This window comes from Corythoichthys intestinalis, chromosome 3, assembly GCF_030265065.1.
Source record: "Corythoichthys intestinalis isolate RoL2023-P3 chromosome 3, ASM3026506v1, whole genome shotgun sequence".
Taxonomy (NCBI): domain Eukaryota; kingdom Metazoa; phylum Chordata; class Actinopteri; order Syngnathiformes; family Syngnathidae; genus Corythoichthys; species Corythoichthys intestinalis.
Genome location: NC_080397.1, coordinates 62013181 through 62035457, shown reverse-complemented (window position 1 = coordinate 62035457; position 22277 = coordinate 62013181). Strand labels below are relative to the sequence as shown.

Here is a 22277-nt window from a genome sequence, read left to right as displayed (position 1 = left end):
CAAGGTTTATATACTTCCTTCCTTGTTCTTTACACGACAGTCTACTTGAGGCGCGGTGGTGGGTGAACGCCAAGTTCCTACGCAAACAGGCAATAACAGCTTGACTTATTTTATGTTACTGGCAATATTAAGGCAGCGAGCAGAAAGAGTCGTCCCCTTCGGCGGCCTTCCGCTATGTAAACAGGAAGCTTTTTAATGAGACAGAGATTCACAGTAATTGCACACAAAGCCACCCGTTGCAAAATGGTCATGGATGGCACCAATCAAACAGCAGCCGTTACCCAGGGGGAACCATTGCAAAGGTTTTTGGAGCTTCCCTGCCTGCTTTCAACAAATGTTGGCTCCGCGTGGCTTTAAGTCATTTGTTCAGCCTGCTCAAACATCCACAAAACACTTTAAATGCAACGTAAGCCAGCCTTCTGTTATTAGAACCCTTTGTACAATTATGTTTTTATTACTTGCTAGGAAGAAACGCCAATGAAAAACAAAAAGGAATATTCTAAAAGTCTTGACAACATAATTCCCGATGCAAATATTCATCTCCGGGGGGGCTTGTTCCTGAAGAGGGGGGTCCTCATGCGACTTATCCTGCAACGAGCAGAAATGTCATGTGTTCTCAGCCCTGCGGGAGGGTTGCGAAATCTGCGGGAAGTCCGCTCAATTCGACATTGTGTTACAGTGCACCTTGTCACCATGGCAACACAGGCACTAATTATTCACAGTATGTCTTTTCCCTGCTGGACCGGCCTGATCTTACTTGACCTTTCGTGGGCTTAAATTGAAGAACCCTTCAGGATCATCCGGCTTCTTGTTGGCACTCTCACACTTTCCTGACAAGAAACTAGGCTGCCCTTTGTTATATATAGTGGGGATGCTTTGCAAAATACACAGTATTCAGTGGTATTTCTATTTATGAAAAGACTTGGTTCTGGAAGTAGTCTCGTTACCTGAAATTTCCGTCAGTAAAGATGCGTTTTCCATGTAAATGCCCTAATTCAGATAGACAGCGAGAATGAAATGTGGTATTTGGTATGTGGAAAAACTGATTTTGCCATGTGGCATTTCTTTTTTTGCCATTTGGAAAAATGTATTTTGGCATTTAGCATTTTTTGGGTATGTGGCAAAATGTATTTTGGTATGTGGCAAAATGTATTTTGGCATGTGGCACTTTTTTTCGCAATGCGGCATTTTTTTTGGTATGTGGTATATTGGATTTTGGTATGTGTCATTTTTTTGGTATGTGGCAAAATGTATTTTGACATGTGATATTCTTTTCTGTCATGTGCCTTTTTTTTTGGTATGTGGCAAAATTGATTTTTGCCATTTGGCTTTTTTTTTTGCCATGTGGCAAAATGTTTTTGGCATGACTGTTTTTTTTAAGTATGTGGCAAAATGTATTTTGGCATGTGGTATTTTTTTGGTATGTGGCAAAATATATTTTAGCATGTGGCAAAATGTGGCATGAGGCAAAATATATTTTTCCATGTGGTATTTTTGGGCATGTGGCAAAATGTATTTGCCATGTGGCATTTTTTTTAGTATGTGGCAAAATGTATTTTAGCATGTGGCAGTTTTTTGGTATGTGACAAAATGTATTTTGGCATGTGACATTTTTTTTTTGTATGTGGCAAAATGCATTTTGGCATGTGGCACTTTTTTTGGTATGTGGCAAAATGCATTCTGGCATGTGGCACTTTTTTTTTGCCATGGGACATTTTTTTGGTATTTGGCAAAATGTATTGGCATGTGGCAAACTTGATATTCCCATGTGGCTTTTTTTTGGCATTTAGCAAAAATGTGTTTTGACATGTGGCATTTTTTTAGTATGTGACAAAATGTATTTTGGCATGGTGTATTTTTTTTTTTTTTTTGTATGTGGCAAAATATATTTCGCCACGTGGCAGTTTTTTTTTGGCATGTGGCAAAATTTATTTTGGCATGTGGCATTTTTTTGGTATGTGGCAAAATGAATTCTGGCATGTGGCACTTTTTTTTTGCCATGTGGCATTTTTTGGGGTATTTGGCAAAATGTATTTTGGAATGTGGCAAACTTGATTTTCCCATGTCCCATGTCCCATTTCCCTTTTTTTTTTTTTTTTGCCCTTTAGCAAAAATGTATTTTGGCATGTAGCATTTTTTTGGTATGTGGCAAAATGGATTTTGGAATGTGGCATTTTTTTGGTTTGTGGCAAATTATTTGACTAGATTTAACAAAAATTATCAGATTAAGACGTTATAAATTTGCAGTGTGAACGTTAGTAAAGGTCAATACAGATTTATTTTGCATTAACCATTTAGCCCAGGTGTGTCCAAACTTTTTGCAAAGGGGGCCAGATTTGGGGTGGTAAAAATGTAGGGGCCCGACCTTGGCTGACGTCCTTTACGTAGAACAATATATTTAAGCAAAATTTAGCAAGCTATTCAGTGTGTCACATTTGCTTTATTTTTTTTTTTTAATGAATAATTTCAACAATCTCGCAACTAGCCTTTGCAGCGTTCTCTTTCAGCTTTCGGGTTCTTGCGAAATACTACTGCTGTGAAATTAAACTAGCTTCAAGTTGCTTCAATTTCTCGCTGCGTATCTTCCCTGTAATCTGTTCGTACATGTCAGCGTGTCTTGTTTGGTAATATCGCCTCACATTGAAATCTTTAAAAACAGCAACTGTCTCTTTGCAAATGAGGCAAGACACAGTTGTTGCATATTTTAGTGAAGAAATAGTCCAATTTCCACCTATCCTTGAAGAGTCAGCCATCACAGTCATCTTTTTTGTTGTTGATTGTCGCCATTTTAGAAAATTGGAAGTAGAGGGTCACACGGAGTAATGTTGCTTAGCCCTTAAATACCTGCAACATGAAGCAAATATCAGAGAATCCCATAATTTGAAAATTAGGTTCCTAATGAAACTTTTTTTTCAAATTTGTGAAAAGTCAAAATGAATATGTGTAATAAGCGCTCTAATATCTATAACCCATGCTAAATCATGTTTTTTTTCCCTATGGAACCTGCAGTTTTTTTTCCAAAAAAAGAAATGTCAAAATTCTAAATTAGTCTAAAAATCATGAAATTTTAGGTGTATCAAATGTCATACATTTGGCAATAAAGGGTTAAAGTGCTGCTGCCTTTTAGTGGGTAAATGAGGAGCAGCATTTCGTGTGTAAGCTACTTCATATGCTGGTTGCGGGACTGCTGACCAATTTGTTAAGTCTGTGTGCGGGCCAGGTGTTATTGATTTTATGACAGAGGCTAAGGGCCGGATGAAATTTGACCACGGGCCGCATTTGGCCCCCGGGCCGGACTTTGGACGTGTCTGATTTAGCCTATCAATTAATTAGGTTCGTATTGGTGAGAAATGTAGCCCTGACCCCCATTCTCCAAATATGTTTGGTCTTATTAATGTCACGTCCCCAGCAAAAAGTGAACATGCAGGTTATGCTGTTATATCGTCCCTACCAATATTAAGACCAAACCTATGCCATTGGTTCAAACACAGAATATTTTGTTCCGGGTTTTTCTGAATATTGTATTTTTTTTTTACTTTCTGTCCTAACCAGACTGCTCTAAATCCAACTCGTCTAAGGAGCAATCCCCGGCCGGCTCGTCCATGAACATGCCGCAGTCGTTCGGCACGGCCATGTCTTTCTCCTTGTCCGACAGTCTGGCGGCGGCGGCCCCGGGAGGCGCGTCGTACAACGCCACTCACCCGAGCGTCTCGGGGGACGGCGTGGTTTACCTGGCCCCCCCCACCGGGACCGACAAGTGTTGGCCAGTCCGGCCCACTCTTCGCAACGAGCTGGACACTTTCTCCGTGCACTTCTACGTCTTCTTCGGTCCAAATATATCCATCCCGCCCGACAGAGCCGCCGTTTTCGCCATCAACCTCATGCCTGTTTTGGACAGCGGCGGCGTTCTGAACATGGAATTGAAGCTCAACATGGTGAGTTCTTCTTCTTGAGCTTTTATAGAGTCAGAGACAGTGAAAGATTTGTCCCAAATCCTTTTTTTTTTTTTTTGCCTAACTATAGTCAATCTTTCAGCAGGGCCGAAAATCAAAAATGGTTTTTGCCAAGTGGCAACAAAAAAATGCCACATGGCAAAACATTTTTGCCACATGGCAAACATTTTTTGCCACATGGCAAAAAAAAAATTGCTACATGGCAAAAACATTTTGCCACATGGCAAAAACATTTTAAAAACATTTTTAGAAAAAAAATATTAAAATAAATGTTAAAAACTTTTTACTGCAAATACTGTACTCTTTAATATTTCAAGATGCCATTTTATTTTTTTGAAAAAAAGAAAAAAACAGGGTGGATATTCTGTTTATTTATTTTATCATTAATAATCAATGACTCACGCTGTTCAAACCTAGCCGAAAGGCTGAAAACACCAAATACCTATGGAAAGCAACGGGAGTGGAAATAGTCGTCTGTCGCTGTCAAATTGTGACAGCGCACAGTGGGCAAAGTGCATAAAGAATTGGTCGGATATGTCTTTGTTAGCTTGTCCTTCGGCTGGTAATGGCATTAACAATGCACCTGCAGTGACTCGGGGGAGAGAAGGACGGGCGGGCGAGCTGGGGAGCTGCCAGATGGACTTTTAATAGAAAGCAGTCAGTCAGTGTTGAAATAACAAGTGGATGACACATTCAATCCCACCTGAAAACTTTGACTTGCGTCCTTTCTTCTTGGCACATTGATGGATGGCTGCCATTTACAGTAATATCTTTGCACACCAGTTATTTTAGCTTTTAAGTAGCTTAAAGGTCTGCTGTTTACACATTCAATGTATTCCAATGGGAGAGTGATTGGTTTATCTTGGCGGCCTATTGGGCTGTAACTTCAGACTTTTTGTTTTATTTAGTAACTCATTGACGTCGGTAGACATCCTACGTTTGAAATATTTTTTAAAATGAATTTTCACACACTAATGGGAAGGATACAGGCATACACAGAGAGACAAGGGAATAATCAAGTGACACAGAATTACCTTCTCACTGAAAAAGAGTCAATGTAAAGGTACTGTACCGACAGGCGGAGTTTGACTTTTGTGGGCGTGGGGGTAAAACATATACTGTATGCATGATAATGTAGGACTTTTAATTTGAATTTGCTATATATTCTTCCAGTAAAAATGCATAGTTGAGTATGGAAGTAGTGAGAGACCAGAATTATTCAGAATGGGGGGTTTACAGTACCACAAAAATGAAAACTGTAACCTGTAACCAGATCAAAATCGACATGTAGGACTTTTAATTCCAATTTACTATATATTTGTACAGTAAAAATGAATAGTTTTGAGTATGGGAGTTGTAAGAATTCAGAGTGGGGGATTTACAGTACCGCAAAAATGAGAACTGTAACCAGATCCAATCCACATCTAGGACATTTAATTCATTATTTTTTTTTTTTTTTTTTTAAATACTGTTTCAGTAAAAATGCATAGTTTTGAGTCTGGGAGTGGTCAGAGAGGTCCACTTTTAACAGTCACCATCCATGCCCAGAAACTATTCAGAATTGTGGATTTACAGTACCACAAAAATCACAACTGTAACCTGATCAAAGCATACATGTAGGACTTTTGATTCATTTTTCAAAATATTGGTACAGTAAAAATGCATAGTTTTGAGTCTGGGAGTAGTCAGAGAGGTCTCCTACTAATATTCACCAACCTTGTCCAGAACCTATTTAAAAATGTGGATTTACAGTACCACAAAAATGAGAACCGTAACCTGATCAAAGTGGACATGTAGAACTTTTAATTCAAATTTGCTGTATATTTGTACAGTAAAAATGCATAGTTTTGAGTATGGGAGTAGTAAAAGACCAGAATTAATTCAGAATGGGGGGTTTACAGTACCACAAAAATGAGGACTGTAACCAGATCAAATCCACATCTAGGACATTTAATGAAATTAAATAAATAAATACATAAATAAATACAATACAGTTTCAGTAAAATGCATTGTTTTGAATCTGGGAATAGTCAGAGAGGCCCACTTAAAATATTCAACATATTTGTCTAGAAATTATTCAGAATTGTGGATTTACAGTGCCACAAAAATGAACTGTAACGTGATCATAGTATACATGTAGGACTTTTAATTCATTTTTCCAAATATTGGTAGAGTAAAAAATGCATAGTTTTGAGTCTGGGGGTAGTCAGAGAGGTTTCCTACTAATATTCACCAACCTTGTCCAGAACCTATTCAAAATTGTGGATTTACAGTAACACAAAAATGAGAACTGTAATCTGATCAAAGCATCCATGTGGGACTTTTGCTTTTTCTAAATATTGGTACAGTAAAAATGCATAGTTTTGAGTATGGAAGTAGTGAAAGAGGTTCACCAACCTTAGCTAGTACGTATTCAGATTACACTGTAACAAACATGAGAACTTAAACTTACCATCTACTATAACAACTTTTACGATAACAATTTTTTTTTTTTTTTTTACAAACCTTACATTGATTTTTGTCCATTTTCTTCCGCGTTCAACCTAGGTTAACGATCAAGCGTATGATCAATTTTAATCTGTAGTGTCGTTTTCTGCGATCCATCAGACTGACAGTGGGAGTGATGAAAATTCTAGTGACGAGAGCCTGAGAGAATCATTTCAATTTGCGGCATTGACGTAAAGGCGCCCAAAGTGAGTTATTTGAAATCCCCTGTTGTTTTAATCCTATTTTTTATCTGGATCGGCACTCCCGCCGGCTCGGCTCCAACAGGTGCAGAACTACAACCTGGACGCCGTTTCCCTTCTGTTCCACTTCGTGTGATATGCAAACGCGTCTTTCATCTCCGGTGAACGCGCGGATGAAATTGATCATCTCATCTAAGCGGCCGCAAAAAAAAGCAAACAAGCGCATTCGCGGTTCTTCCTGTCTCAGAAATGAGATTAATGGAGTGAATAATTCATCGGATGGTTTATTGACTGATGTCGTGGAGTGACAGTGATTACCGTCACCTCGCAGACACACATGAATGGTAACCCCTGTTCTGTTTTTTTTTTCAATGTCCCTAAACGCCCTCAGTGCGTTTTCAAACGCAATTTCCGCTACATTCATTTACGGATTTCTTATATGTTTGGATGAATTGTTAATGCACGGCGTGTCTGCTGACATTTTCAAAGGGGAAAACAACATTTATTATGTGCATCCCGGCGGAAAGTATCTTGTGGAACAACTTCAAAAAATACAACAGTTTGTTTTCCGGTTTGTCATAGTGGAGGAAAACCAAAAAATCGATCGCTCCCAGTTGGATTGGACTGGACGTCTATTGGCGTCAATGGCATTGGTTCATCATCGCTCAATGCCCCCCTAAAACTGCTGGAGAAATTGTGATGGTAGCGTTGCTTAGGCAGGTAACCCCTTGGGGTCACTTTCTAAAATGACCCAATATGTACAAGAGGTCAACCCAAAATGACCCTCAATTCAAAAGGAAGTGACCTAATATGTACAGAATGAACTCGAAATGCCCCTAAATCAACATGAAGTGACCCAATATGAACAGGAAGTGACCCTTAAATGCCGCCAAATCAACAGGAACTGACAGAATATCTACATGAAGGGGTCCCGAAATGCCCACAAATAAACAGGAAGTGACTCGATATCTGCAGGAAATGACCCTAAAATGCCTCAAGATCATCAGGAAGTGACCCAATATGTATAGGAAGTGACCCTGAAATACCTCCAAATCAGCAGGAAGTTACCCAACATGTTCAAGGAAGTCAACCCAAAATACCACCTAAACAACAAGAAGTGGCTCCGAAATGCCCACAAATAAACAGGAAGTGACCCGATATCTGCAGGAAATGACCCTGAAATTCCTCCAAGCCAACAGGAAGTGACCCAATATGGGAGGTTGCTCTGTAAAGCCTCAAAATCAACAGGAAGTTACCCAAATGAACAGAAAGTGAACCCGTAATGCCCAAAAATCAACAGGTAGTGACCCTGAAATGCCTTAAAATCAACAGGAAGTGACCCAATATGTACAGGAAGTGAACCCGTAATGCCCAAAAATCAACAGGAAGTGACCATGAAATGCCTTAAAATCAACAGGAAGTGACCCAATATGTGCAGGAAGTGAATCCAAAATGCCACCAAATCAACAGGAAGTGACCCAATGTGAACAGGAAGTAAACCCAAAATGTCCCGAAATCAACAGGAAGTAACCCAATATGAACAGGGAGTTACTTAAAAATGCCTCAGAATCAACAGGAAGTTCCCCAATTTGAATTGGAGTCAACCCAAAATGATCCAAAATTCACAGGAATGACCCAATATCTACAGGAAGTGACCCAATATGAACAGGAAGTGACCCTGGAAAGCCTCAAAATCAATAGGAAGTTACCCAAATGAACAGGAAATGACCCAATACGCATAGAAATTGAGCCCAATATAACCCCAAGGAAGTCACCACAACCCCCAGCCCATATCAAGAGGAAGTTACCCAATATATACAGGAAGTGAACCCAAAATGCCACCAAATGAACAGGAAGTGAACCCAAAATGCCTCAAAATCAACAGGAAGTGACCCAATATGTACAGGAAGTGAACCCAAAATGCCACCAAATCAAATGGAAGTGACCCAATGTGAACAGGAAGTAAACCCAAAAGGTCCCAAAATCAACCGGACGTAACCCAATATGAACAGGAAGTGATGCTGAAATGTATCAAAATCAACAGGAAGTGACCCAATATGAACAGGAAGTTACATTAAAATGCCTCAGAATCAACAGGAAGTTCCCCAATTTGTATAGGAGTCAACCCATAACGTTCCAAAATCAACAGGAAGTGACTCAATATCTACAGGAAGTTACCCAAATAAACAGGAAGTGAACCTGGAATGCCCCAAAATCAACAGGAAGTGACCCTGAAATGCCTCAAAATCAACAGGAAGTGACCCAATATGTACAGGAAGTGAACCCAAAATGCCACCAAATCAACAGGAAGTGACCCAATGTGAGCAGGAAGTAAACCCAAAATGTCCCCAAATCAACAGGAAATAACCCAATATGAACAGGAAGTGATGCTGAAATGCCTCAAAATCAACAGGAAGTGACCCAATATGAATAGGAAGTTACTTTAAAATGCCTCAGAATCAACAGGAAGTTTCCCAATTTGTATTGGAGTCAACCCAAAATGCTCCAAAATTAACAGAAAGTGACCCAATATGAACCGGAAGTGACCCAATATGAATAGGAAGTGACCCTGGAAAGCCTCAAAATCAACAGGAAGTTACCCAAATGAATAGGAAGTGACCCAATAGGTGTAGAAATTGAGCCAGAAATAACCCCAAAGAAGTCACCACAACCCCCCCCCCCCATATCAAGAGGAAGTTATCCAATATGTACAGGAAGTAAACCCAAAATGCCACCAAATCAACAGGAAATGACCCAATATGTACAGGAAGTGAACCCAAAATGCCACCAAATCAACAGGAAGTGACCCAATGTGAACAGGAAGTAAACCCAAAATGTCCCCAAATCAACAGGAAGTAACCCAATATGAACAGGAATTGATGCTGAAATGCCTCAAAATCAACAGGAAGTGACCCAATATGAATAGGAAGTGACCCAATACGTAAAGAAATTGAGCCAGAAATAACAATCCAAAATGCTCCCAAATCAAAAGGAAGGGACCCGATATCTACAGGGAGTGACCCTGGAAAGCCTCAAAATCAACAGGAAGTTACCTAAATAAACAGGAAGTGATCCCATACGTACAGAAATTGAGCCCAAAATAACCCCAAGTAAGTCACCACAACCCCCTCCCATATCAAGAGGAAGTTACCCAATATGTACAGGAAGTGAACCCAAAATGCCACCAAACCAACAGGAAGTGACCCAATGTGAACAGGAAGTAAACCCAAAAATTCCCCAAATCAATCGGAAGTGACCCAATATGAACAGGAAGTGATGCTGAAATGCCTCTACATCAACAGAAAGTGATCCAAAGAACAGGAAGTTACTCTAAAATGCATCAGAATCAACAGGAAGTTACCCAATGTGAACAGGAAGTAAACCCAAAATGCTCCCAAATCAACAGGAAGTGACCCGGTATCTACAGGAAGTGACCCAATACATACAGAAATTGAGCCCAAAATAACCCCAAGGAAGTCACCACAAGCCCCTCCCATATTAACAGGAAGTTACCCAATATGTACAGGAAGTGACCCTGAAATGTCCCAAAATTAACAGGAAGTGACCCTGAAAATACCTCAAAATCAACCTGATATACCATCACAGTAAAGCTACCATCGTAATTTCTCCACAAAATGCATTTCCTACTTTATTATAACCTTTATTTTGATAACACTGTAGTCATAATAACAACAACATTTAAAACAATTGAAAAACCATTCTTCCCTGCCCCCACTAGAGGGGGGGAAAAATCCTCAAGAAAACAAGATTTCAACTCGTCGACATCACCGCGAGATGAAACCTTGCCGTGTCTTCCAGCCTTGCGAGAGGCTGTCACGCTTTATTATTCCATAGACACATTTGTGCCCCAAAGCAGCAATGTGTCGTTTGCTCGTCGCGAGCGTCCTTTTGGGGGAAATCTGGCAGATTTGCGCTCACAAAAGCCAGAACGTCTCGTCCGCATTGCGTCACTCGTTAGAAAAGGACGCGAAATTGGATGCAATGTGATTTTTTCACCCCCGTCCCTACACATTCATTTAATCGCTTCAGATCCCATTTTCAAAGTTTTCTTCAACTCAGGCTTACGTGCGCTATAATGAGTAAGACTTTACTAACACTGTATGTCTTATTAGCTTTTTTTTCTTTTTTAATCAGGGATGCACCACCTTTGAGAAACTTATTTAGCGGAAGGTGTTGAACTGAGCCAACACAAATTGCTTGTTTTTTCCCTCGCAAATCACATCGAGGGGAATGCGTGTACATTAAGGAGCCGAATGGAAGTTGATTTTAATTAGTTTGGGGTGGTTTTGTAAATGCACCAATGCCGCTGAATGCAGCAAATGAAAGAAGCGATTGATTATCAACTGGCTGTTAGCTCGCTTGCCGCCATTGACGGCGATGGACGTTCAATCTATTTTGAATGGAAGTCACTCTGAAATGATTAAAAATTAATAGGAAATTACCCAATGTGTACAGGAAGTGACAATGAAATGCCTCAAAATTAACAGGAAGTGATCCAATATGGCTACGTTCATACTGCAGGTCTTAATGCACGAATCCGATTTTTTGTCATATCCGTTTTTTTGGTGTGCCCGTTCAGACTGCCTTTATCCATTGAGACCGTTCAAGTATTACGCATGCGCACTAATTCGCAGTCCGACACGCGCTAAGCAAGAAGACCCGCATGCGCAGAAGCATCAAAACAAATGACAGACGTCATCGTCATTCCAGGGATATCATATTTTGCTTTTCAAAAGGTGGACACAAATAACAGACATAAATAATCCCCGTTTAGGCTTATATTCAAAGTTTATATGGATCGATAGCATGCACGCACTGTCCGTGCACGTCACACACACATACGGGCAGTTTGTCCCGACTCTCGGCCGTGGAGGCAATGTTGAAATATTGCTCACTTGGAACAGAGAGAAAACTGAGCATTCTCAGGCTTATCCTCAACCCGTTTTTATTTTTTATGACTGTTTTCAAGCTCAGCCCTTCCTCAAACGCCGTGTTCACTGCAAGCTAGGCGCTAATAACGCACAGGTGCATCGCTACGGTAACGACTCTCTCGCTATTTGATGACGTAATTGCTGCATTAAATCCGATTTGCGGGACTGGACATTACAGACCGCCGCGACAGTCTGGAAAAATGTGGCCCAGATCGGATTTAGACCACATACGAAAGTGGCCCAGATCGGATTTGAAATGGTCCCGTTCTATGCGACTTGTCACGTTCAGACCGTCAAGTTAATGCCTCACTCGAGTCGGAAAAACACGAAAAAATCGGATTCGTGCATTAAGACCTGTAGTATGAACGTAGCCTATGAGCAAGAAGATACCCCGGAAAGCCTCAACATGAACAGCCAGCTACCAAACATGAACAGGAAATGACCCAAAATGTACAGGAAGTCAACCAAAATCATGAGGAAGTGACCCCGAAATGCCCCAAATCAACAGGAATTGACCCAATATGAACAGGAGGTCACCCATAAATACCCAAAATCAACAGGAAGTGACCCAAAATAAATAGGAAGTTGCCCAGGAAAGCCCCAAAATCAACAGGAAGTTACTCAACATGTACAAGACGTCAAATACTCCCAAATAAACTGGAAGTGATCCAATATCAACAAGAAGTTACCTTGGAAAGCCTAAAAATGAACAGGAAGTGACCCTGAAATTCCTCAATCAACAGGAAGTTTCACAATATGTACAGGAAGGGACTCAATACCTACAGGAAGTCAACCCAAAATGCTTCCAAATCGACAGGAAGTAACCATGAATTGCCTAAGAATCAGCTGGAAGTGACCCAGTATGTACAGGAAGTTAGCCTGGAAAGCCTGGAAATCTACAGTAGGTGACCCTAAAGTGCCTCAAAATCAACAGGAAGTTACCCAACATGTACAAAAAGTGAACCAATATGTACAGGAAGTCAACCCTATAATGCCCCCAAATAAACAGGAAGAGACAGTGATATGCCTTAAAATCAACAAGAAGTGACCTTGAAATGCTTCAAAATCAACAGGAAGTGACCCAATAAGTACACGAAGTGACCCAATTTGTACAGTGTCAACACGAAATGCCCCCAAATCAACAAGAAGTGCCCCCAAAACAACAGGAAGTGACCCATATCTACAGGAAGTGACCCTGGAATGCCTCAAAATGAACAGGAAGTGACCCAATATGTATAGGGAGTGAACCCAAAATACCCCCCAATCAACAGGAAGTGAGCCAGTAAAGCCTCAATATTACCAGGAAACGACCCAATATAAACAGGAAGTGACCCTTAAATGACTAAATATAGACAGGAAGTGACCCTAAAATTCCTTAAAACCAACTTGAAGTTACCAAATATGTACACCAAGTGACCCAATATGTCCAGGAAGTCAATCCGAATTGCCCGTAAATCAACAAGATGTGACCCGATATTTACAGGAAGTGACCCTGGAATGCCTCAAAATTAACAGGAAGTGACCCAATGTGAGCAAGAAGTTACACTGGAAAGCCTCAACATGAACAGCAAGTTACCCAGCATGTACAGGAAATGACCCAAAATGTACAGGAAGTCAACCCGAAATGCTCCAAAATCATCAGGAAGTCACCCCGAAACACCCAAAATCAACAGGAAGTGACCCAAAATAAGTAGGAAGTTGCCCAGGAAAGCCCCAAAATCAACAGGAAATTACTCAATATGTACAAGAAGTTAATCCGAAATACTCCCAAATAAACTGTGTGATCCAATATGTACAGGAAGCTACTGTGGAAAGCCTAAAAATGAACAAGAAGTGATCCTGAAATGCCTCAAAATAACCAGGAAGTTACAAAATATGTACGGGAAGTGACTCAATACCTACAGGAAATGAACTCAAAATGCTTCCAAATCAACAGAAAGTTACCTCGAATGGCCTAAATATCAGCTGGAAGTGACCCAATATGTACAGGAAGTTAGCCTGGAAAGCCTGAAAATCTACAGTAGGTGACCTTAAAGTGACTCAAAATCAACAGGAAGTTACCCAATGTGTACAAAAAGTGAGCCAATATGTACAGGAAGTCAACCCTGAAATGCCCCCAAATAAACAGGAAGTGACAGTGATATGCCTTAAAATCAACAAGAAGTGACCCTGAAATGCTTCAAAATCCACAGGAAGTGACCTAATAAGTACATGAAGTGACCCAATTTGTACAGGGTCAACACGAAATGCCCCCAAATCAACAAGTGCCCCCAAAACAACAGGAAGTGACCCATACAGTGCCTTGCAAAAGTATTCGGCCCCCTTGAACCTTGCAACCTTTCGCCACATTTCAGGCTTCAAACATAAAGATATACAATTTAAATTTTTTGTCAAGAATCAACAACAAGTGGGACACAATCGTGAAGTGGAACAACATTTATTGGATAATTTAAAAATTTTTAACAAATAAAAAACTGAAAAGTGGGGCGTGCAATATTATTCGGCCCCCTTGCGTTAATACTTTGTAGCGCCACCTTTTGCTCCAATTACAGCTGCAAGTCGCTTGGGGTATGTTTCTATCAGTTTTGAACATCGAGAGACTGACATTCTTGCCCATTCTTCCTTGCAAAACAGCTCAAGCTCAGTGAGGTTGGATGGAGAGTGTTTGTGAACAGCAGTCTTCAGCTCTTTCCACAGATTCTCCATTGGATTCAGGTCTGGACTTTGACTTAGCCATTCTAACACCTGGATACGTTTATTTTTTTACCATTCCATTGTATATTTGGCTTTATGTTTTGGATCATTGTCCTGTTGGAAGATAAATCTCCGTCCCAGTCTCAGGTCTTGTGCAGATACCAACAGGTTTTCTTCCAGAATGTTCCTGTATTTGGCTGCATCCATCTTCCCGTCAATTTTAACCATCTTCCCTGTCCCTGCTGAAGAAAAGCAGGCCCAAACCATGATGCTGCCACCACCATGTTTGACAGTGGGGATGGTGTGTTCAGGGTGATGAGCTGTGTTGCTTTTACGCCAAACATATTGTTTTGCATTGTGGCCAAAAAGTTCAATTTTGGTTTCATCTGACCAGAGCACCTTCTTCCACATGTTTGGTGTGTCTCCCAGGTGGCTTGTGGCAAACTTTAAACGAGACTTTTTATGGATATCTTTGAGAAATGGCTTTCTTCTTGCCACTCTTCCATAAAGGCCAGATTTGTGCAGTGTACGACTGATTGTTGTCCTATGGACAGACTCTCCCACCTCAGCTGTAGATCTCTGCAGTTCATCCAGAGTGATCATGGGCCTCTTGGCTGCATCTTTGATCAGTTTTCTCCTTGTTTGAGAAGAAAGTTTGGAAGGACGGCCGGGTCTTGGTAGATTTGCAGTGGTCTGATGCTCCTTCCATTTCAATATGATGGCTTGCACAGTGCTCCTTGAGATGTTTAAAGCTTGGGAAATCTTTTTGTATCCAAATCCGGCTTTAAACTTCACAACAGTATCTCGGACCTGCCTTGTGTGTTCCTTGGTTTTCATAATGCTCTCTGCACTTAAACAGAACCCTGAGACTACCACAGAGCAGGTGCATTTATACGGAGACTTGATTACACACAGGTGGATTCTATTTATCATCATCGGTCATTTAGGACAACATTGGATCATTCAGAGCAGTGGCGCCTCCAGAAATGTTTCATACGGGTGGCCAGATGGGGCCACTTAAAATCTTGGGGTGGCCAAAACTAAAAGCCATAATTTCAGGTTTTCATTATATTGTCGCAGTAAAAAGGTCAGGGGAAAACTTAAAAGACTTAAGGACACGGCTACTGATATACTTTGGTGTATAGTGTAATATTTGATGTTACTAATGATTTAATGTGCCTAGTCCATTACTGTCCAGACAACATTTTGAGTTCCACAACAATTCTGTTTTATTGTGTTATGTATATATTAGGCATAAGTTGTACATTTAACTAGGGCTGTCAAATGATTAAAATTTTAAATCGAGTTAATCACAGCTTAAAAATTAATTAATCGTAATTAATTGCAATTCAAACCATCTCTAAAATCTGCCATATTTTTCTGTAAATTATTGTGGGAATGGAAAGATAAGACAAGACGGATATATACATTCAACATCCTGTACATAAGTACTGTATTTGTTTATTGCAACAATAAATCCACAAAATGGCATTAACTTTATTAACATTCTTTCTGTGAAAGGGATCCACGGATAGAAAGACTTGTAATTCTTAAAGGATAAATGTGAGTTTGTATATTGTGACTAAATATTGCCATCTAATGTATTTGTTGAACTTTCAGTAAATGATACTGTAGCGACTTAACTGTTCTGCCCAAATGCATAATGGGAAGTGGTGCAACCATGACTGTGTGTGGTGGCTGCAAATGCTATATATTCTCTGAGTTGGGTACACTTCAGGGTGTTAAGAAAAAGATCAACTCCTATCATTTTTCCCCACGTCGCTTCCCACAATATTTATAGGTGCTGTGGGAGAGATGAAAAAGCTTTTGCCAATTAAAAGCACGGCCCAAATGAATGCTTGTATCTACTCCACTCTGCCTCTTATCTCTGTATATAAGTAAAACGGCGCCATTGTAGGCTGTTTGCTGCAATGTGTGAATGAGTTGTACAGCGAATTGCGATCAATATTTTCACGTCATTAATTTAAAAAAAATTAATCACCGCCCGTAACATGATAAATTTGACAGCCCTACATTTAACAAAACAAAATAAATGCATTCATTTGGGATGAAATGCATAACTGATGCTACAACAATCTAACGATATACTGGCAAGCGGGGTGGCCAGTGGGGTGGCCAACCAATTTATAGGGGTGGCCGTGGCCACCCCTGGCCACCCCCTGGGAGCGCCACTGATTCAGAGATCCTCACTGAACTTCTGGAGTGAGTTTGCTGCACTGAAAGTAAAGGGGCCGAATAATATTGCACGCCCCACTTTTCAGTTTTTTATTTGTTAAAAAAAGTTTAAATTATCCAATAAATGTTGTTCCACTTCACGACTGTGTCCCACTTGTTGTTGATTCTTGACAAAAAAAATACATTTCATATCTTTATGTTTGAAGCCTGAAATGTGGCGAAAGGTTGCAAGATTCAAGGGGGCCGAATACTTTTGCAAGGCACTGTATCTACAGGAAGTGACCCTGGAATGCCTCAAAATCCTTCCCCCTTCGCTCCCGGCCGTTTTACTGTATTTTGACTGATTTTGCAAGGCCCACAGAAAATTGTTCTATTGCTAAATAAACATGGAACCCACCAAAAGAAAGATTACTTTTCTTTTAGCAGGAAAAAAAAGTTCATATATTTGTCCATTCTTTAGAAATCAGCCTAAAAAAATTGCTTAGTTTGAGCAATTTTCCAATTTCTGAAGAAAAAACTGAGATATTGAGCTTTTTGTGAAAGCATACATTTCAAACATAGCTTTGACTTTAACACAACTATTTTTTGCTTTAGTTAAATCCCGAACATCTGAATAGTGTTTTCCTTTTACAAAATGACATAAACAACAAGACAACTAGAGCTTTTGATCGCAAAGTAACAATTCATTTACACATAACTAAACTATTGTACAGGGAAGGCTCTCGGCTGCTCCTGGGTGAATGAGGTGGCTCCCCGTAATCTGATGAGTCCGGATCAAGATCGGTCTCACTTTTTTTTATCATCTTCATCGTTGGTTTCAACCTCGGCTCAGGAGTAACGCAACGTGAGCTTCGCAGAACACGTGTGGAACCTGACGCTGTTGTGGCCATCACCGTGTGGCTAAGCAAGATATATTTTTTTGAATCCTTCTTTGATGATGGTTTCGTTTTCTTTTCAAAACACTCCTCCAGTGTCGTATACCTTTTTTTCCCGATTGTTGACCACATTTTTCTCAAATTCTCACGCGTCTTCACAAAATCCCTTCAACTTTCGTTTCCTGACTATTTTTCTTCATTTCCTTTCTTGGCCCAAGATGAGCTCTTAAGGCCCAAGTACACTGCATGCGTAATCGTTGCCGTTCCGGTTCGGTTCTGTGTTGCCTGCGTGCCACGCAGTCCGTCAAAAACAGGCAAATCATACCGGCTGCTGCACGGCTGCGGTCCGCCAACCTCGTCCCCCCCGTGAGCTCTCGCGTGATCGCGCGCGATAATGTGCCATTTAAAACAACGAAAAACACACGGAGTCTATACTCATCAGAGAAGCAGAGAGAGAGCACATATTTTCTTTGCATATGATATTTTAGTTAATCTGGAATTAAGAGACAGACATGACTGCATCATGATGAGATCGGGACAGAAAAACACACATAATAGGACACCTTGCAGCTTCCTTTTTTATATTGTCCTTATAGAAAGGATCTGCTGCATCATAAATGATTTTGTGGGTTTCCACCTCCATGATGAAGCGCTCATCATCCATCTTCGCTCGTGTTTAAACCGTGATTAGGCACCTGGGTTGTTACGTCCAGGCCCAGCTCCGCCCATTTTGCCGGATGCGTGTCCGGCAAAAATAGAAAATAGCCTATACCATCCGGCGGGCATGCGGCACGCCGGAGGTGGTTCGCAGTCAAGCCGGAGCACTGACGCGGCCGGTATACGTTGAACAATAGGATATAATGGGAACGGATTGGCTCCCGCGCTATTTTTTACCGGAGTCGGACCGGAAACGCAACGGTCACGCATGCAGTGTACTTGGGCCTCAACAAAATGTGCTACTGCCCCCCAGTGGACAGTTTTATTGCTTTAAAATGAGTTTTGAGCGTTGTGGATTGTGCAAAAAACAAAAACAAAAACAAACAAAAAAAAAAACTTAAAAGACGTATAAATACGTTTTTGGGAGACTAAAACAATTAAAAATAGAATGTTTTCATACATTTTTAGGAGCAAATGAGTTAACTAGGTTCATATTGGTGAGAAATGTAGCCCTGACCCCCGTTCAGTACTCTGTTTGGTCATATAGACCCTACCCACGTGACGTCACAACTCCGCTCTCCTGACTGGTGCAGCCCACTTGTCCGTCAACACATCGTGTTGATCTGTTACGGCTACGTACATTCCTCCTATTTACGGCGTGTTTTTCTGCTCGTTAACATTAATAATCAAAATGGTGAAGGCATGTGTGGCGGTCGGTTGCAATAACAGAGAAGATAGACGGAGAGACTTGAAGTTCTACCGGATTCCGAGAGACACGGAGAGGAGAGAGCGAGATGGGCTGCTGCAATTTGACGAGAAAACTGGGCTCCAAACGAGTACCACAGATTATGTAGTAGTCATTTTATATCTGGTAAGATGCATTTAATATATATTTAGAGGGTTTTGGGCTGACAACCACAATTAAGATCATTGCTAGGCTAATCGCCGACAACATACACATATGTATGTAGTGAGAGTGCTATCGCTAAACCATATAAACATTAAAAGCCCTAGCTCCATTGACAAATGACATGAAATACATTAGACTTGACAGTGGATGTTAGCAAGAACAAAAGATTTTGAATTGAAAATTTCGTAACTCACCTTTCCAAGCACAAGATAGATTCCTGCCGAATTTTCGTGGACGAGGACCTGTTTCACCCAACCGGCAACAAAGTATTTATAAGCCTTCAAGCTCTTAAAGGTTTTCAAACTTTCATGAGAATAGGCTGATTTTGTGTGGACAAGATAGTTGTACATATCAGGGTAGCTAGCAGATGTCAGGCAAATACGGCGGAAACAGCGGGTCGAAAAACATCGATTTAGGCATCAAATATGGATCTGGCGAATGGATAAACTGAAGCTTTTCCACATAACGCCTTTTATGCAACGCATCAAGTGAGTTTACGGCATCCGAAAGCACCGGGTCTTCCATGAAATGCATTATAAATTGCTCGATCAATTGAGACTATTGATAATACAGACACAAAATGACGGACAAGGGGGCGGAACCATACAGCGAGCACGTGATTTTGTGACGTTGGTGGGTAGGGTCTATTAACTCATTTACTCCCAGCCATTTTCACTGGTGCAACCGGCCATTTTACTGGATTTTGACTGATTTTGCAAGGCCCACAGAAAATTCTGTTCTATTGCTATATAAACATGGAACCCACCAAAAGAAATATTACTCTTTTCTTTCAGCAGGAAAAAAAAGTTGGTTCATATCTTTTCCAATTCTTTAGAAATCAGCCTTAGAAAATACTGAGAAATTGAGCTTTTTGTGAAAGCGTACATTTCAAACATAACTTTTTTTGCTTTAGTCCAGACATGTCCAAAGTGCGGCCCGGGGGCCAAATGCGGCCCATGGTCAAATTTCATCCGGCCCCCAGCAGTGTTGTTAATCTTACTGAAAAAAATTAATTAATTATAGTTACAAATTACTTCTCCCAAAAAGTAATTGCGTTAGTAACTCAATTACCTGAATGTAAGAGTAATTTGTTACTTGGCAAAGTAATTGGTGATAATTACTTTTTTTTTTCTTTTTTTTTTTCTTTTTTTTTGAGAGGAAAAAAAAACAAAACATTGGCCACACTATGTGAAGTTTTTTGTGGAGGTTTTTGGTACAATTGGCCCGAGCCCAATTCTTTACCCTAATTTACCCTTCACCCTGAATCAACTGTTAAAAGTTGTTAAAATTGCTCCCATTATTGCATTAGTTCCCTTCTCTCTACTTTCGACATATGAAAGTTTTAAAACTGTTTCATCATTTAAAGATAGATTCAAGTCAAGATTTTGCCTATTTAGAAGTATTTTGGATAAAAAGTTACGTAGGTTCGCTTGGAAGGTTCTCTACAACAGAGCCGTCCTAAAAAGCCTACTGCTTTAAGATGGCGGCTGTCTACTAACGCACTTAGTGCCATGTCTGTCATTTTGCATCTAGTTATATCTATATACAGTACATGTGATATCTACCATGTCTACCATACCTACCATAACATGCGGGCGTAGTTTGTCTGCTATCGGCTCCAACATGTATTACTGGAGCTACCTAGCATCGCGTTTGCTCGGCGTCACAACTTTCTTGCCTCCTCCCCGCTCCTGCTTTGCTCTGTCGTCTCGGTGAGTCCGTCTCCCTCAGACTTTTCGACCAATATAGTAACGCATAGTAACGCATGCCTTTCCGTCCTCAGTAACGGTAACGGCATTGCCAAGATGAGAAAAGTAATTAATTAGATTACCCACTACTGAAAAAAATAACGCCGTTAGTAACGCCGTTATATTGTAACGTCGTTATTAACAACACTGGCTCCCAGCCTCTGTCATAAGATCAGTAACGTCTGGCCCGCACACATACTTAATAAATTGGTCAGCAGTACTGCTATCAGCATATGAAGTAGCTTACACATTAAATGCTGCTCCTCATTTACCCACTAAAAGGCAGCAGCACTAAGCAACATTAGCCCGTGTGACCCTTGACTTCCAATTTTCTAAAATGGCAAAAATCAACCCCCCCCAAAAAATGTTGACTGCAACAGCCGACGCTTCAAGGATAGGCGGAAATTGGAGTATTTTTTCACTAAAATACGCAACAACTCTGCCAGAGAATTCTGGTACTCCGATATGGCCTTTCCCCCGGAAAAACCCAGAGATGGCCAAAATCACCCAAGACCTTTTGAGTTGGTAAGTCGTTGTCCAACAGACAACAGCCGTTCATATGGAAATGCAACCACTAGATATACATTGTGTTGGTATGCGGCCCAAATGGAGGGGAACACACCACGGTTGAACTATTCATGTGATAGTTTGTGTCAGTTCAAGTCAAGCAATATTTACTTATGGAGTTTTACCCTTTAAAAAAAATTTTTTTTTATAACCATTTAAGTCAATTCTCCTATACTCCACACACAAAAACAGAAAAAAATGGGCCAAATGTGTATTTTAAATCCATGATCCATGCCCCTGATTCAGTCCTTCTAAACTATAGACACAACTCCTGCTTTACATTTAAATTGCAGTTCTAAAACACTTTTTTTTTCAAAGCAATGTACACATTTGGGCCATTTTCTTCTGTTTTTTTGTGTGCGTATAGGAGAAGTGAGTTAAAAAATTTGTAAAATGTGTAAAACTCTATAAATAAATGTAACTTCACTTGAACTGACACAAACTATCAGATGAAAAACGCAACTGTGGAGTGTTCCCTTCCGTTTGAGCCACATACTACCACAATTTATGTCTAGTGGTTGCATTTACACATGAATGGTTGCTGTCTGTTGGACAACGACTTGCTAATTCAAAAGCACTTGGGTCATTTTGGCCACCTCTCGGTTTTCCGGAGGAGAGGCCAAATGGGCCATTGCTTTTGTCTTGAGAAAGGCCGTGTCGGCCTCTGCTAGGTTTTCTAGTGTGAAAGAGTTCAATGTGAGGCGATTTTACCAAACAAGACACGCTGACATGTACGACAAGATTACATGGAAGATATGCAGCTAGAAATTGAAGCAACTTCAAGCTAGTTTAATTTCCCTGCAGCAGTATTTCACAAGATCCCGAGAGTCGAAAGAGAACGCCGCAAATGCTAGTTGCGAGATTGTTGAAATTATTAATTTAAAGAAATAATAATAAAGCAAATGTGACACACAGAATGGCTTGCTTAAAGTAGCTTACATATATTGTTCTACATTAATGCCGTCAGCCAAGGTCGGCCCCCCACATTTTTGCCACACCAAATCTGGCCCCCTTTGCAAAAAGTTTGGACACCCAGGC

General features: G+C 40.5%; 1 protein-coding gene across 1 annotated transcript in view; it reads left to right on the top strand.

Annotated features, from left to right (window-relative positions):
• tmem8b (transmembrane protein 8B) overlaps positions 1-22277 on the top strand; it is a 118454-nt gene that overhangs the window by 41159 nt on the left and 55018 nt on the right. The window contains exon 6 of the mRNA XM_057831844.1: positions 3553-3935. Coding sequence (XP_057687827.1) covers positions 3553-3935 — 383 coding nt within the window. The remainder of the gene's footprint in view (positions 1-3552; positions 3936-22277) is intronic.